This window comes from Tachyglossus aculeatus, chromosome 2 (assembly GCF_015852505.1).
Source record: "Tachyglossus aculeatus isolate mTacAcu1 chromosome 2, mTacAcu1.pri, whole genome shotgun sequence".
In the NCBI taxonomy this organism is placed as follows: Eukaryota; Metazoa; Chordata; class Mammalia; order Monotremata; family Tachyglossidae; genus Tachyglossus; species Tachyglossus aculeatus.
The window spans coordinates 23041274-23058740 of NC_052067.1; the positions used below are offsets into that span (position 1 = coordinate 23041274).

General features: G+C 42.3%; 1 protein-coding gene across 1 annotated transcript in view; it reads left to right on the forward strand.

Annotated features, from left to right (window-relative positions):
* OSBPL10 (oxysterol binding protein like 10) overlaps positions 1 to 17467 on the forward strand; it is a 246816-nt gene that overhangs the window by 147008 nt on the left and 82341 nt on the right. The window contains exons 6-7 of the mRNA XM_038761397.1: positions 15387 to 15563; positions 16813 to 16967. Coding sequence (XP_038617325.1) covers positions 15387 to 15563; positions 16813 to 16967 — 332 coding nt within the window. The remainder of the gene's footprint in view (positions 1 to 15386; positions 15564 to 16812; positions 16968 to 17467) is intronic.

Here is a 17467-nt window from a genome sequence, read left to right on the forward strand (position 1 = left end):
TGTGTGAGAGAGAGAGAGACTGTGAGCCCACTGTTGGGTAGGGACTATCTCTATATGTTACCAACTTGTACTTCCCAAGCGCTTAGTACAGTGCTCTGCACACAGTAAGCACTCAATAAATACGATTGATTGATTGATTGTGTGTGTGTGTGTGTGTATAAAGTTCAGCACTCAATTGTACTTAGCATATTAGTAGTGTTACACTAGAATTCAATACCTCTTCTCCCGCTACGTTTTTAAAAAATGGTATTTGTTAAACACTTAAGTGCCAGACACTGTACTAAGTGCTGGGGTAAATACAAGCTAATTGGGTTGGACACAGATTTTTTAAAAAAATAATATTTGTTAAGCACTTACTATGTGCCAGGCACTGTTCTGTTTGGGTAGATACGAAGTAATCAGGTTGAACACCGTCCCTGTACCACATGGGGCTCACAGTCTTCATCCCCATTTTACAGATGAGGTAGCTGAGGCCCAGAGAAGTTAAGTGACTTGCCCAAGGTCACATAGCAGATAAGTGGCAGAGCCAGGATTAACACCTAAAGCCTTCTGACTCCCAAGCCTGTGCTTTTTCCACTAAGTCATGTACTTGCTTCTCTTGGACTGTGAGCCTTGTGTGGGACAGAGCCTGGGTCCACCCTGATTATTTTGTATCTACCCCAGCGCTTAATAGAGTGTTTGGTACATAGTAAGCGTTATTATAATTGTAATTGTTATTATTATTATCATTAGTGTATCAGGCCCCCTCCAAACTCATGCCCCAGGCAAATTTTCAATCCTGGTTTTGCTCAGGGTTCACACGAGTCCAGAAAAATAAAATGGAAATAGGAGGAGAGGAGAACCCATGAATCAGTAGTATTTATTGAGTGCCTATTACATACAGGCCTCTGTACTGAACAGTTGGGCGAGTGTAATAAAATTGGTAGACATGACCCCTAACCTCAAGGAGGCTGCAATCTAATGAAGAAGACAGACACTAAAATAAATTCCACATAATGGGAGGTGATATTGTACATTAGATATGTTCCTAAGTGCTTACAGGAAGGTTATGTGTAAGTGTTGAGGTGGCTGGAAGTGCTGAAGAAGCAACTGGGGGGGACTATAAACTGGGGAAATTAGAAATTAATCAGGCAACAGCTCCTAGAGGCCTTCCTTGTCAAGCCCCCATTTCCTCTTTTCCCACTCTCTTCTGCATCCCTTTGCATTTGGATTTGCACCCTTTATTTACCCCATCCTCAGATCCACAGCACTTATGAACATATCTGTAATTTGTTTATTTATGTTAATATTTATCTCCCTCTAGACTGAAAACAGGGAACGTATCTACCAACCTGTAGTGTACTTTCCTAAGCACTTAGTACTCTGCACAAAGTAAACAATAAGTACCACTGATTGATATGATTTCAGAAAGACTTAGGAAAAGGGGGGAAAACTATGGACTGTTGGATGTAAGGGGGGAAGGATGCGAACAAGAGGTCAGCAGCGGGAGAGGCGAGAACAAGGCACAGTGGGTAGATTAGGGTGAGGGGAATGAAGGGTGTGAGCTGATTGATAGTGGGAGAAGAGAGTGGGTTAATAGGAGTGAGAGAGCTGAATGAGTGCCTTTAAGCCAATAGTGAGGAGTTTCTGTTTGATGAGAGAGGATTAGGCAACTATTTGAGGTTTTTGAGGAATGGAGAGAGTGTGCAGGATGGCGTTTTAGAAAAATGGTTTCGGGCGCAGAGTGAAGTAAGGCCTGAAGAGGGGAGAATGTGGAAACAGGGAGACCAGGTTGTACATAAGGCAGATGAAATAGTCAAGCCTGGATAGAACAAGTGACTGGATCAGTCTGGTGGCCGATTAGATGGAGAGGATAGGTTGGATGCTGGAAATGTTGGGGGAAGTGTCGGAGAGGAAAGGGGGAGAGGCGTCTCAGGTTTCCGGCTCATCACTCTTGACTGCAGCCACTTACTTGGTTTCATTATATTGAAGGACTCTCGTACATGCTTATCCATAGGTTACCGGCTCAAGTTCAGTTCTTGATTATGCAAATCTGTTGCTAATTTAAAGTGAAAAGGTTAGCTTAAAAGTGATGTTTGCTGTGTTTTTTCTCTCTATTATCCTCTTGGAGGAGGAGTAGACGTCAGAAGGCCTTCCCAAACTGAGCCCCCTTTTTCCTCTCCCACATCCCCCCGCCCTACCTCCTTCCCCTCCCCACAGCACCTGTGTATACGTTTGTACACATTTATTACTCTATTTACTTTACTTGTACCTATTTACTATTCTATTTTGTTAATGATGTGCATCTAGCTTTATTTCTATCCATTCTCGTGACTTGACACCTGTCCACATGTTTTGTTTTGTTGTCTGTCTCCCCCTTCTAGACTGTAAGCCCATTGTTGGGTAGGGACCGTCTCTATGTGTTGCCAACTTGTACTTCCCAAGCGCTTAGTACAGTGCTCTGCACACAGTAGACACTCAATAAATATGATTGAATGAATTGAATGAAAGTAATTTTAATAGGGCTTTGAAGGTGGGAAGAGTGGTGGTCTGTTGAATATGAAGGGAGTGGGAGTTCCAGGCCCCAGGATTCCCTGTCCCCCTCCTCCCCTCCATTACTTGATTCCAAGACCAAGTCCATCTAAACATGGGCACTGTTCCTGAGACGTGGATCCTGGCAGCAGGAGCTGAGGCGGAGGGAGGCTAGGCATTGAAGTGAACACTGGCCCTACAACACTTAGGCTGTTTTTGATCATTCTTTAGCCCAAAGACCATGTAGTAGAACAGTGAAACTCGTTGGCAATCACAGGTGTCATACAGATGTCCAAAGACAGGGCACATCTGAGGTCTCAGAGGCGTAGTAAGTCCTTCATGTAGACTATTCAGGGCTGATGGGAACTACCCCAGAGTCTGAGAAGAACGGCCCCTCATGGATGTCTAATGGGAGAGGTGAGAACTGAGAGTAAATATTTTCTCCTGATTGAGATGCAGTGTGGCTTAGTGGAAAGAGTACAGTCAGAGGACCTGCTGTGTGACTTTGGGCAAATCACTTCACTGTTCTCTGCCTCAATGCCTGTTCTCCCCCCTATTTAGGCTATGATCTCCAGGACAAACAGAGACCGACTTGATTATTATTATTATTAGAGTGGCAGCTAATATTCCCCCTTTCCTACATCTTTTTTGTTTTAGTGGTTTTTGTTCAGTCCTTACTATGCGTCACTCTTCCAAGTGCTGGAGTAGATGCAAGTTTATCAGGTTGGACATGGTCCTTGTCTCCCGTGGGTCTCATAGTCTAAGTAGGGGGAGGAGGATTGAATTCCATTTTACAGATGAGGTACCTGAGACCCAGAAGTGAAGTATCTTGCCCAGGGTCACACAGCAGATAAGTGGTGGAGCCAGGATTAGAACCCATGCCCTCTGGCTCCAAGGCCTGGGGTCTTTACAGTAGGCCATACTGCTACTTGTTCTGTCAACATCCTCCTTTTCCCCTGCACTTTTTGTCCGTTAGGAGGGTCCTGACATAACATGATGAATGAAGGCCCAATAGGTCTTGTAACAGTATATTTGTTTTCCTTTCTCATTTCTCCTTTAAAACTTATTTGCAATATAGTTAAAATGCTCATTTTAAAGGGATTTTTTTCATTCATTCACACCGGTGGGAAATTGGATTTCCTTTGTATTAGAGACATCTTTAGAGTCAGTGGATTAAAAGGCAGAATTCAGAATTAGACATCTTAGAATTTCAAACCTGTGAGAACAAAAGGACATCGTGTTGCTAAGGGCGTGTTGCCAGATTCCATGTTTGTCTAGAATCTCAGGGTTTAGGGCTAGATAGTAACTATAGCAGCATTTCTCCCAATGATAAAAAGCATAATAGTTCTGCCTCAGTAGATCCAGTAAGAGTTTATTGAAATCAAGATCGCATTAAAGTTGAGCCAAGTCAGTGTTTCATTTGAATGTTCAATGGTCTGGGAATTTGGGATTGCTAATGTATACCAATTAGGTATTAATATTGCTCATTCCCAAGATCTTCTTCATCTTGCCTCTGACCTTTGCACCGTTTTCCCGTGTCCTCTCTTTCAGCCTGAAATTTATTTCCTGCCATATAAGCATTCCTCTTACGTGGCATTCTATTTATAATCTTCTGGGGAATTCATTGGCCCTGACTCCTTTGCCAGCAAATGTTGTTTGAAAACACTCATTTCTTGTCTGAATGACTGGATTGGAAGCAGTTTCTATTCCATAAGACTTTAGCCTTATTTTCTGTGGCCACCCACGAATGTTGGGCTTCAGGCCCGAATTCCCACCAGTCCCTGAGGCACAATAAGCTGCAAGTTTTCATTTAACCTGAACTGCTTACACGACGGTAGGTAGAAGGGGGGCAGCATAGCTGTTTCCTGTGTAATACGAATACCTTTTCCCTATTTTTATTTTAATTAAACGTTGCCTTTTCTAGGGTTTTAAATTTCAGTCACTAGGAACTTAAATTTATCTTGGGGACGAATTTGAGATAAATAGATAGCTAACAGGCTAACTAGATGACCTGATGCAGCTACCTCTTGAATGTAAATTTGGTTGTGGGCAGGGAATGTGTCCACCAACTCTGTTGGATTGTATTGTCTTAAACACCTAGTACAGTGCTCTGCACACAGTGAGCGCTCAAGTTCACTGTGGGCAGGGAACTTGTCTGCCAACTCTGTTATATTGAACTCTCCCAAGCGCTTAGTGTATGATCTCTAGTACATGCTCAGTAAATACAATTGATTGATTCTGTGCAGGGATTCCAGGACCTGCTCCTTTGGTCCCCAGATGACAAACACACTGACTGTTGGTTGGCTTTTCCCCGCTGCCTCCTGATGCTCAGGAAGCCTGTAAAAATGACTCAGGGCCAGTAGGCAGAAGTTTTTTTCTGGCCAAGAAGCCAAGATTGTTTTCCCCTGTTGGATTCTCGGCCCCCATTTCTGAGCGTGCTGGTTAGGCCTCCATTTCACCTTGCTAGCTTCCACAGCAAAGCTTAAATATTGACTGTGCTTCTTTCATGGTAATTGATTGTCCTTGGGGAAAGATGGAAAAACCGGTTTGTTTAGTGCCTGAAACCTCCATTACAGAAATAGTCTGCAAATCCTGGGGGATGGTCAAGGCTTGGATTTCTTCTATATAAGGGCGTTAAAATTGCCAGATGAGAGGTCCCTTTTAGAGTGAATTTCTCAAATGGTAAAAGGCAAAAAGGGTTATCCAAACAGCACAGTAGACTCTTTGCAACGTAACAGTGCATAATGTCACTTAATGCTCCTTTTCCCAGTTGATATGCAGCTTTTCAAAATCAAACCAGATAGAACTTGCAGGGCTAGGACGAAAGAACTTTGTAACAGATCTAGACAGAGGCTAAGACCAGCTGACGTTTCCTTTCTTCCTCGTGCTGCTTGAGCAAATGCCAGAGTGACTTGCCTTTTCTTTGCTTTCCTTTTAGAGAAAGGTGACAGTGAGCTAAAACTCACCCAGCAGTATTCAACAAAGAGAAATCATCCATGGCATGTTATGTTAGAGAGTCTGAGTTGTCTTCTAGCCAACAGATATATTTGCTGTCCTTTTACTCCAGGATTTTATCCATTTCTTTTTCCAAACTTTGGTAGAGCATAAGGCTAGAAAGAAATCAGAGAAAGGTCAGTTTTAATAAGCTTGGAGTCCTCCATCCTGCTATTGGTTACACCCTTTCCTTTTCTCTTTTCTTGGTGCTGTACTTGACAACAAGAATATGCTTATCAGTAGGTACAGCAAAGTGCAGGGGACTGCTAATGGGAAGTATGAGTTTAAAAGTTAATTTTTTAAAACAATTCTGTAAGGTTTTACTTTATCATTTCTTATGTATTTGGAATCTAATAGCTTGTTTCTCCCTGCCTTTTGTTTTGGCATGACAATTACTTCCTAAAAAATTGCTTAGATTCTGACATTTTATGTGGTCAATTTTCTCTTTGGCCACTGTTCCTTTTTATTTTCTAAACGTAGACAACTGTTCTATTTATGAAAATCCTGTTAAGATTACTGAAACCAGGAAATGTGAAGCTGGGCTATTTTCAGATATATTTTACCATGTGTAGAGTCCCAATTACCCAGGATAGAGAGTCCTAAAAGTGACCACGGTTTAACTGATGGACAGACTAGGATGAAGTCTGCTGTGGACTGTCTGAAGAGGCTTGTAGGCTATGTAAAATTCCCTGGCTTTTTGAAAACCCTTCTCTTCCCAGACTGCCACTGGAATGTTTGAATTACTATTTTTATACCTCTGAATGAGTTTAAGAACCTCTGAGTGCAGAAGATTCATAGCAATTCCCTTTTATCTCTTCAGATTGGAAGGACTTTTGAAAGCCATTGTTTGATTCATAGTTTGCCCTCCCAAAAAAATTGGTACCAATCAGTGGCATCTGAGTGTTGTGTGCAGAGCACTGTTCTGAGCAATTGGAAGAGTGCAATAGAATAAGCAGACATGATCCCTAACCCTGAGTTATTTTTACAGGCTTCCTGAGCATCAGAAGGCAGTGGGGAAATGCCAACTAACAGTCAGTGTGCTTGTCACCTGGGGACCAAAGGAACAGATCCAGGAATCCTTGCACAGAATCAATCAATTGTATTTATTGAGCATGTAGTATGTACAGAGCAGTAATCTAAGCGCTCGGGAGAGTTTAGTATAACAGAGTTGGCAGAGTTGATCCCTGTGGGTTTCTGTCAGGAAGAGTCATTTAAATGAGGTGAGATTAGGTGTGTAGATTTTTCCCTGCGCTTCTGCTAACCCCCCCGCAACCACCATTCCCACAGACACCCCAGTTTTTTTCAGGGGGGAAGGTAGCGGGAATGTTATCCTTTTCCAGCATAACTGTGGTTCATGCTGCTTGTCCTCCTGTAGGCCCAATCCTGTCGATGTAGCTTTTTAGAAGAAGCAGGATAGAAAAAGAAATAAAGTGACTAGTAAAAACCACAATAAAGCAGATATTTTTTTAAAAAGTACTAAAGCTTGTGTCATATTTTTATCCAGATTGATTTTTGTGAGCTTAGATGCAGCTAGCACTGAGCTTGCTAGCACCGAGCTTTCATTTGGGCCATAGTTTATTCCTTTGGTCTGAGAGCCTATAATCTGCCTTTCAAATATATCTCTTTCTTTGTAAAACTATGACTTCACCATTTTTTAAGTGCATCCCTTACCTTGTTTATGCTCAGTGTGGTACAGTCTTTCCCTTTTATCTCTCTTTGTAAATCTTTTTACATCGCTTGTGATAAAGCTTTATTTTTTTAAAATAATCACATTTTATGCAGTTTTAGTGTTCCTGCACTGTTTCTCTGACTAACCTCTCTTCTCCCTTCCTTCTGCATTACCGATTCACTTAACTCCCCTAAGCACTTTGATACTTACCTCATCCGCACAGCACTTAGGTACCTATCCCTTGTACTCTACTCCTTTCCCTGTCATAATTTATTTTTACCTCTGTCTCTTGTCTGTGCTAGATTGTAATCTCCTTTAAGGGCCGTGATCATGTCTGCCACTCTGTTATACTCTCATAAGCACTTAGAACAGTGTTCGGCACACAGTAAGTTCTCATTTAAATGCCACTGATTGATTGCCTTTCACACCCTTCCTATTCTGGTGTTTAAGATATATAACTCATATTTTGTAATCTATTACTGCCCCTTTAGCATTCCTCATTTTTTTTCCCCTTTAGTACAAATTGTCTTTGTACTTCATTCTGGTGCCTTCCTTTGTTCTCAAAGAGGGATGAACCTGTAAGTGGATATTTGGGTTCAGCTATCAGTCACTGTCTCAAATGCTGCTCTCAAGCTCTGACAGACCAGACTCTCGACTTCTAATAAAATCAGTAATTTCTTTCTGACCTTTCAGTGCATTCTCAGAAAGGCTGACAGGATGATCTTGACTTCTTTAGTCTGTCCTGGGCGCAGGAGAATTCCTTAGTCTCAGGTGACAGAGTGACAGCAGAGGTTTCCTAAAATCCACGCCCCCTCCTTGGTCCCTCTGCCTTTATCGCTAAGCAGCTGCCCATTCTTCCCTTTTGAGGATATTTGGAGCAACCTAAAATGGGTTCTCTTTTGCCCTGTGAAGGTCTTTAGGGTGACACCCCACTTCTTGGAGAACCCCTCTGTGGGCTCACCTTTCCAGACTCGCTTCTTGCAGGGAACAGAGGAGCCAGTCCTTCAGGTTGTGACCCAGGCCTGTAAATCAGACTGCCTCTATCGTTAGCTCTCTGGCTGGTTTTTTTCTCACTCTACTGCCTTTTTTTTTTTGAAATTTTTTACCTGCATTTGTTAAGCACTTACAATGTGCCAGACACTGTACTAAGTGCTGAGATAAATACAAGGTAATCAGGTTGTACACAGTCCTTGTCCCACATAGATCTCACAGTCTTAATCCCCATTTTACAGATGAGGGAACTGAGATACAGAAAAATGAAGTGACTTGCCCAAAATGGCAGACACACGGTGGAGGCAGAATTAGAACCCAGGTCCTCTGACTCCCAGGCCTGCGGCCTTTTTGCTAATCCATGTCGCTTCCCCATTATTGCCTTCCATTTGCAGACTCACAACAGGGCATCCTGAGGTCCTTGGAAGAACCCACCCTAGCCTAATGGCACGTCTATCCAGAAGAACTGTTAGCTGAAAAGAGCTTCGTTTGTTTTGCCCATTTGGCAGACCTCCTTGTAAATAAAGGCGTCCAGTCGGAAATTCGGTCGGTTCGGTGAATAGTGAAGGCTAAAGCCCCCATGTTTGAAGGGTGCAATTTGTATACTTACCCTCTAACTCCCTTTATATTTTTGTTGTAGTGATTATAGGACTCAAAACTCTTTGCTATGATCCTCTCCATTAATCAGTTTGCCTAATTCTTCCTGTAGCAGGAATGAGGCAGGAGCTTTTGGACTCCAGATCTAGACTCCTGATTTGGACTCCTGATTCCCTTTCTCTGCTCTACTTTCCTCCCCGCCCCGCAGCACTTGGGTATATATGTACATATTTATTATTCTATTTATTTTATTAATGACCGAATCGATATGTTGCCAACTTGTACACAGTAAGCGCTCAGTAAATGTGATTGAATGAATGGATGAATGAATCCCCCTGCCTTACCTCCTTTCCCTCCCCACAGCACCTGTATATATGTATATATGTTTGTACAGATTTATTACTCTATTTTACTTGTACATGTTTATTCTATTTATTTTATTTTGTTAATATGTTTTGTTGTCTGTCTCCCCCATCCTATACTGTGAGCCCGCTGTTGGGTAGGGACCGAATCTATATATTGCCAACTTGTACTTCCCAAGCGCTTAGTACAGTGCTCTGCACACAGTAAGCGCTCAATAAATACGATTGAATGAATGAATGAATCCCCCCGCCTTACCTCCTTTCCCTTCCCACAGCACCTGTATATGTTTGTATAGATTTATTACTCTATTTTACTTGAACATATTTATTCTATGTATATATGTTTGTACAGATTTATTACTCTATTTATTTTACTTGTACATATTTATTCTATTTTGTTAATATGTTTTGTTTTGTTGTCTGTCTCCCCCATCCTAGACTGTGAGCCCGCTGTTGGGTAGGGACCGAATCTACATGTTGCCAATTTGTACTTCCCAAGCGCTTAGTACAGTGCTGTGCACACAGTAAGCGCTCAATAAATGCTATTGAATGAATGAATGAATGAATCTGTAATTCTGTTTATTTATATTGATACTATTGATGCTTGTCTACTTGTTTTGTTGTCTGTCTACCCCCTTCTAGACTGTGAGCTTGTTGTTGAGTAGGAATTGTCTCTATTTGTTGCTGAATTGTACTTTCCAAGTGCTTAATACAGTGCTCTGCACACAGTAAGCGCTCAATAAATACGATTGAATGAATGAAATTATTATTCCATTGTTTTAGGTTCCTGTAACCTTTCTTTCACGGTCATGGCTTGGTAGCTCCTCTTCCTTCTGCTGTCTCTGTTCCTTGTTTTCCAAGTCATCAACTTTGAGAAATAGTGTACAATGCTAATGCTGGACTCACTGCTGAGACTCCAGCTGTTATCTTCGCTTCTGCTCCTCATCCTTTGCCTTTTCTCTTAGACACGGTTGCTTTTCTTTAAGTGACTCCATTATACCTCATTAGCCAAGTTTGGCCTGTTCCCTTGTGTTATGTTCTAACCAAAATGCATTTGCTTTTCCCAGGCATCCCCATTTTAGTGGCAAGAGACACTCAATTCATTCTGTTCTTGCTTCTCTATCCATCTGTCAAGTTTTGGCCAAGGGTTCCTACAAGGCTGCTCCTTTTTGTCAGCTCCCAATTGGGGTAGTTCTCAAGATTTAGTAGGAAGTTAGTTTAAAATCAACCTCTGTTTCTACTGCTCCAAGTTGAGGGGGAAAGTAAAGTAAAACCCTATTCTCTTGGCTGTTTTGTTCTTCGGAAGACCACTGAGTTGCCCTGGGCATTCTGCACTCTTACACCCCTTTCAGCCCAACTTTTCTTCTAACTCCCAGGCTTTGCTTCTGGCTCAAAAACGCATGTCCAAAATGTGTTTTAAATCACCAAGTTCTGTTTTTCAGTCTACTAGAAAAGTCTCTTTAGGTGTTCTAAAACCTTGCCAAGTTTGAAAGATTCTACTTGTAAATGGATTTCAAGGTCAGACAAAAACAGGACATAAGAAAATGAATATACAGTTTAAATTCTGACTTCATTCATTCATTGTCGTATTATTGAGCTCTTACTGTGTGCAGAGCACAGTACTAAGCGCTTGGGAAGTACAAATTGGCAACATATAGAGACAGTCCCTACCCAACAATGGGCTCACAGTCTAGAAGGGGGAGGCAGACAAGACAAAACAAGTAGACAGGTGTCAATACCATCAGAATAAATAGAATTATAGCTATATACACACGTGCTGTGGGGAGGGGAAGGGGGTAGGGCAGAGGGAGGGAGTTGAGGTGATGGGGAGGGGAGGAGGAGCAAAGGAAAAGGAAAGTTCAGTATGGGAAGGCCTCCTGGAGGAGGTGAGCTCTCGGTAGGGCTTTGAAGGGAGGAAGAGAGCTAGTTTGGCAGATGTGTGGAGGGAAGGCATCCCTGGCCAGGGGGAGGACGTGGGCCAGGGGTCGACGGTGGGACAGGCGAGAATGAGGCACAGTTAGGAGGTTAGTGGCAGAGGAGCGGAGTGTGCGGACTGGGCTGGAGAAGGAGAGAAGGGAGGTGAGGTAGGAGGGGTTGAGGTGATGGAGAGCTTTGAAGCCGAGAGTGAGGAGTTTTTGCTTCATGCAAAGGTTGATAGGCAACCACTGGAAATTTTTGAGGAGGGGAGTGACATTCCCAGTGCATTTCTGTACAAAGATAATCCGGGCAGCAGAGTGAAGAATAGACTGAAGTGGGGGAGACAGGAGGATGGGAAATCAGAAAGGAAGCCGATGCAGTAATCCAGTTGGGATAGGATGAGAGATTGAACCAATGAGATAGCAGTTTAGATGGAGAAAATGGCAGATCTTGGTGACATTATGAAGGTGAGACTGGCAGGTTTTGGTACTGGATTGGATGTGAGGTGTGAATGAGAGAGCGGAGTCAAGCATGACACCAAGGTTGTGGGCTTGTGAGGCGGGAAGGATGGTAGTGCCATCCTACCAGGGAGAGGACAGGGTTTGGGAAGGAAGATAAGAAGCTCAGTCTTGAGCTTTAGGTGGTGGGCAGATATCCAGGTGGAGATGTCCTGAAGGCAGGAGTAGATATGAGCCCGTTGTTGGGTAGGGACTGTCTCTGTACGTTGCCAACTTGTACTGCCCAAGCACTTTGCTCTGCACACAGTAAGTGCTCAATAAATATGATTGAATGAATGCATATGAGCCTGGAGGGAGGGAGAGAGAACAGGGGAGGAGATGTAGATTTGGGTGTCTGCGAAGAGATGATAGTGGAAGCCGTGGGAGCGAATAAGTTCACCAAGAGAGTGAGTATAGAAGGAGAACAGAGGGGACCAAGAACTGACCCTTGAGGAACCCCTACAGTAAGGGGAGGGAAGGGGAGGGAGAGAGGAGCCTGCGAAGGAGACTGAGAATGTACTGCCAGAGAGATGAGGAAAACCAGAAGAGGAAAGAGTCTGTGCAGCCAACTTCTAACATGCTGCAAGCCTGGACTTGTGAGCAAGTTATTATAGAGCTGTGCCTGCTAATTCTGTTGCATTGTGTTCACTTGTGAACAAGTTATTATAGAGCTGTGCCTGCTAATTCTGTTGCATTGTGTTCTCCCCAACCCATAGTTCAGTGCTCTGCATGTAATAAGTGCTCAATAAATGTGGTCAATTGTGTAGGACCACAAGCATACAGCTACATCTGCACAAATATTTTTTACATTTTGCAGTGTAGTGGTTCAGGCAAATTTCTTCTTGATGCACCTGTTAAGTCTTTAATGACAAGCTGGTAGCGGCACGTGACATCACAAACCCTTAGAATAGTAGTCTATTTCAGCCTTTCCCATCCCCTCCCCACACCCCTGACACCTCCCACCCATCTTTTCCTCCTCTATTTTGTGATGCCATCATTCTAAGAAACTAGAATTCTCAGCCCCTCACTTTTGACAGGTAAGTGAAAGGGGAAACTGCTACTCTAAATATGTTCTGTCAAAAAAGCCAGAAGTCCCTATTTCTTTAGTTTTCTCGCACTTCCTATGGATTTTTAGGATCATGATTTATTTTATAACACCTTTGCTAGTAAAGAGATTAAGGTTAAGCTTAAAAGGGAAGGTATGATTTTAATTGTTCATGGTGAGTCTCTTAGCTCGCTCCCATGAGTATTTATTTCTAGAACCTTTTAAAGAATCTGGCAGCCAGAATGCAGTGTGGCAGGATAGATTTGTCAGCCCGTCTCTCATTTTCTATCTCCTTTTCGCTGGGCTAGGCAGCTGTGGAAAAAAAAAATGATTTGTTTCTGTGGGAATGGGGCAGGGAATGAAATGATTCATTTCTTTAGACAAGGCCTAGCCAGAGCTCTCTTGTTTTCCCTGAGATGTCCAGATAATCAAATTTTTATTATACTAATAGTGTAAGGACACTCAAGATTTTTCAGTGACTTTTGGTCAGTTTCTAGGATGTAGGTAAAACAAATGTTGGCCTACACTGTTTTTAAAGCATTCTGTTTTTTGTGAAATCTTATCCTTGATCTTCATTTCTTTCTGGATTTGACTGATTCGGTCTATTTCTTTCAACCAGTCCTCTTTATTTTAGGGATAGTTCACTTAGGCCCAGGATCTGCTTCCATTCCTACTTCTGTGGCTGTTGGGCCTCCACTGAGGTGGCCACAATGTAGCCTATAGAGTAGTGCATTTTCAGAGGTAATGGAAAAATAAGATCAAGTCCTGGATCCCACCGCAGTGGTATAAAGCTCTGTACTAAGCACTTGGGAGAATATAGTACACCAGAGTTGGTAGATACATTCCCTGTCCACAACGAGCTTACAGTCTAGAGGGGGAAACAAATATTAATATAAATAAATAACATATAGTATATAATTTATAGATATATACTTATGTGCTGTTGGGTGAGTACCAAATGCCAAAGGTCACATATTTAAGTGCAGTTTCTCCATGTGATGATTTCCTCATCTGTTGCTATGCCTAGGTTACTGAGACCCTAAAGCACTTTGATGCTTAAGTGAAAGAGATGATGAGTACATTTTTTAAAAAGAAGAGTGGCATTTGAGGAATCACAAATAGTACTTCGCTCTCTCCCATTCCTTCCCCACTTCAATTGAAACCTGTTGTAGAAAATGTCAGTTATGTTATTTCTCTCCCTTTCTCTCACCTTCTCCTAAACCTAAATACTCTAATGAGCATCTTCTCCATAAGAGGAGTTTGTGAAGAGATGGTTATCAAGCAGATGACTGAGGAAGAGAATATTTGGCAAAGGCAACCTTTCGCATCCCTGATATTTTGTTCCTCCAAGTGTAGTTTCAGTTTGGAATTTTGTGCCATTGGGTTAAACAGTACATAAATGGAGTCAAACTATATATATATTACATCCATAGGAAGGTAGCTCATCCTACTGGAAAAGAGCACAGGCCTGGAAATTAGGAGATTGGGGCCTAGTCCCAGCTACACCAATTACCATCTCTGTGACATTGGGCAACTTGCTTAACTTCCCTCTGCCTTGGTTTCCTCCTCTGTAAAATGGTGATATATTGGTTAAATTAATGGAATAAATCGAGTCAAATTATATATACATTACATCCATAGGGAGATAGTGCGTCCTAGTGGAAAAGATCACAGGCCTGGAAATTAGAAGATTGGGGTCTAGTTCTAGCTACACCAATTACTATCTCTGTGACCTTGGGCAACTTGCTTAACTTCCCTCTACCTTGGTTTCCTCCTCTGTAAAATAGTGATATAATATCTGTTCTCCCTCCCTCTTAGACTGTGAGGCAGATTATCCAATCTGGTTATCTCGTTTCTACTCCAGTGCTTATTGCAGTGCTTGGCCCATAGTAAGTGCTTAGTAAATACCCTCATTCTTATTATCATTACATTTCAGTTAGCCCAGTGAGGTATATAGGAGGTGTAATTGTTTTACAGAGAGGATATCTGAGTCCCAAAAAGAAATCAATCAATCAATCGTATTTATTGAGCGCTTACTGTGTGCAGAGCACTGTACTAAGCGCTTGGGAAGTACAAATTGGCAACATATAGAGACAGTCCCTACCCAACAGTGGGCTCACAGTCTAAAAGGGGGAGACAGAGAACAAAACCAAACATACTAACAAAATAAAATAAATAGAATAGATATGTACAAGCAAAATAAATAAATAAATAAATAGAGTAATGAATATGTACAAGCATATATACATATATACAGGTGCTGTGGGGAAGGGAAGGAGGTAAGATGGGGGAAAGTCTTTAAACAATCAGTGTTCCAGTAATTTTTGCCTTGAGTATCTCTGGTCCCTGGTCTTGGCATCAGAGTGAGGTACACACCATCATGGAGTCATTTTTGGGGTAGGGGAGAGTTCATGGTACTCGAACATGGTTCATGGTAGAGAAGCAGTGTGACTTAGTGGAAAGAGCACGGGCTTGGGAGTCAGAGGTAGTGGGTTCTAATCCTGGCTCCGCCACTTGCCTGCTGTGTGACCTTGGGCAAACCACTTAACTTCTCTGGGCCTCAGTTCCCTCGTGTGTAAAATGGGAATTAAGACCGTGATCCCCCTGTGGGACAACCTGCTTACCTCGTATCTACTCCAGCACTTAGAACAATGCTTGGCACGTAGTAAGCGCTTAACAAATACCATAATTATAATTAATCATTATTATTATTGTCAGATCTTTCCCCAGCCCTTTTCTAAACAACTTTTCTCTATTTTCTTCTTCTACTCTTATGTTTATTAATCTTTCCCTTTTGGGACTAGGGTCTCAACCTGAATTTAGTAACCAAGATGTTGTGCCTGGTATTTTAACACCAAATTCAATATTGCCAAGGGGCCTTCAGAAGACCATGTTAGCAGAGCACAGCAGGCCCCCTGATTCGGACAAAGTCAGTAGCACTTCAAGAGACTCCTTCAACACCGTCTCTGCTGGAGAGCAAGGTATAACTAGAGAGGAGGTCTGTAGAATTTAAAGGACTTTATTAAGCAATTAAATGATGCCTATTGTACTCTCCCAGGTGCTAAGTACAAGTGCTCTGCAGATAATAAATGCTCAGTAAATATCATTGATTGTTTGCAGCTAAGCCACCCTTTAGATGTGAACCATATTCAATCTTATTTTAGTTTTTGCAGAGAATTAGTAGAGCAAATATGTATTTTTGTAAGATTGTAAAGGGGACTTTCTTATCACGTTTCATAATGAGGTAGGATTTATAAAAATTGGCAGTTTAGGAGTAGGATGTAATCTTTGATTTTTTCCATTTGTCGTGCTGGGAACAGTTTGAAGTTATTTAATTTCATCCCCCCCGCCCCTTGTAAACAAAGGCGGTAACCAAAATTTGTAATGAAACCATAAACTCACGAGACAGTTAAATCATAGTTGTTACAGGCTTGTTCTGTAGCAATGATGGTGATGACGACTGGACAGGCAGAGATTTGTGATTCATGGGTTGCTTTGAAAGACCCGTATTAATGAATTAGTCACATTATGCCAGTACATAATAATAATAATATTGGCATTTATTAAGTGCTTACTATGTGCAAAACACTGTTCTAAGTGCTGGGGAGCTTACAAAGTGATCAGGTTGTCCCACGTAGGGCTCACAGTCTTCATCCCCATTTTCCAGATGAGGTAACTGAGGCACAGAGAAGTTAGGTGACTTGCCCAAAGTCACACAGCTGACAGTTGGCAGAGCCGGGATTGGAACCCATGACCTCTGACCCCAAAGCCTGTGCTCTTTCCACTGAGCCCCGCTGCTTCTCGTGGAAAGTACATCCCTTTTTGTGTACATTTTTGGCATTCACTTTGGTCAGCTGCAGTTACAGTCTTGGAGAGCAGGATTTTCTGAAATTGAATTGTGAGTCATTTCACCATTTGGCCATTTGTTTTCATCTCCAGAAAAGTATGGCTGGAAATTAAGTAGTACTTTGTTTTGGGATAAATCTAGGCATTATAATGGGATGATAATCGGTACTAGGCTTGTTCATGAATATAGGTAGCATTCCTTCTAGTGGTTGTAAGAAGACACCAGGTAGCCTATTCAGGAGAGGCCCAAAGAAGGCTCCAATTTTAAAGACTGGGTTATTTTATGTAAGCCTTCCCGCATAAGGGCTCTAGCTGCAGCTTAGAATGTAGCTATAACTGAGGATTAAAGAAAATGCTCGGTATCACTCTGGATCTTTATTTCAGAAAACATCCTGGGATGGCAAGGGCCCAAATCACACTCCTCAGAGCAGCTGAAAAATGGTGCACTTGGCTCTCTGCCATCAGCTGGTACCAGCACGTCATGGGCAATTACACCAAACGTGGCTCAAGATGGTCAGACGCTGCCTCCGGATCCTGAGGTAAGCAGCTGTGGGCCTGATTTGGGGTATTAGGACATTGAGTGGCCACTAGCTTAGAACGATAGTCATTTTAATGGAACATCACAACTTTGGGTGTTCAGGGATGGGGGTGAAAAGGATTAAATGGTTGAATTCCATTTAGAAAAAGCAGCTACTCTGTTCCTAAGTGATATCCTGTCATTGTGTCAGCTAGTGAGGAGGAATTGCGATGTTAGGAACTCCTGCATCTCCTATTTTCCTGGAGACCGGACTCACTTGAACTTCCAACGAGATAATTTTAATGGACCTGTTGTTAAAAAATGATACCTACTGACTCCGTGTAGATAGTTACTGTGTATTATGTTACTCGGCAAAATACTAGCTCCTTAATGTGGTTGGTTCTGATACGATGCACCGCATCTGCTGTTGAGTTGAGGCCTACCTCACCTCCAGCCTTGACAGCAGGCCGCGTAATAAGTGCCAAGACATTGCAGGGCATTGTCCGAGTGTAGTAGACATTG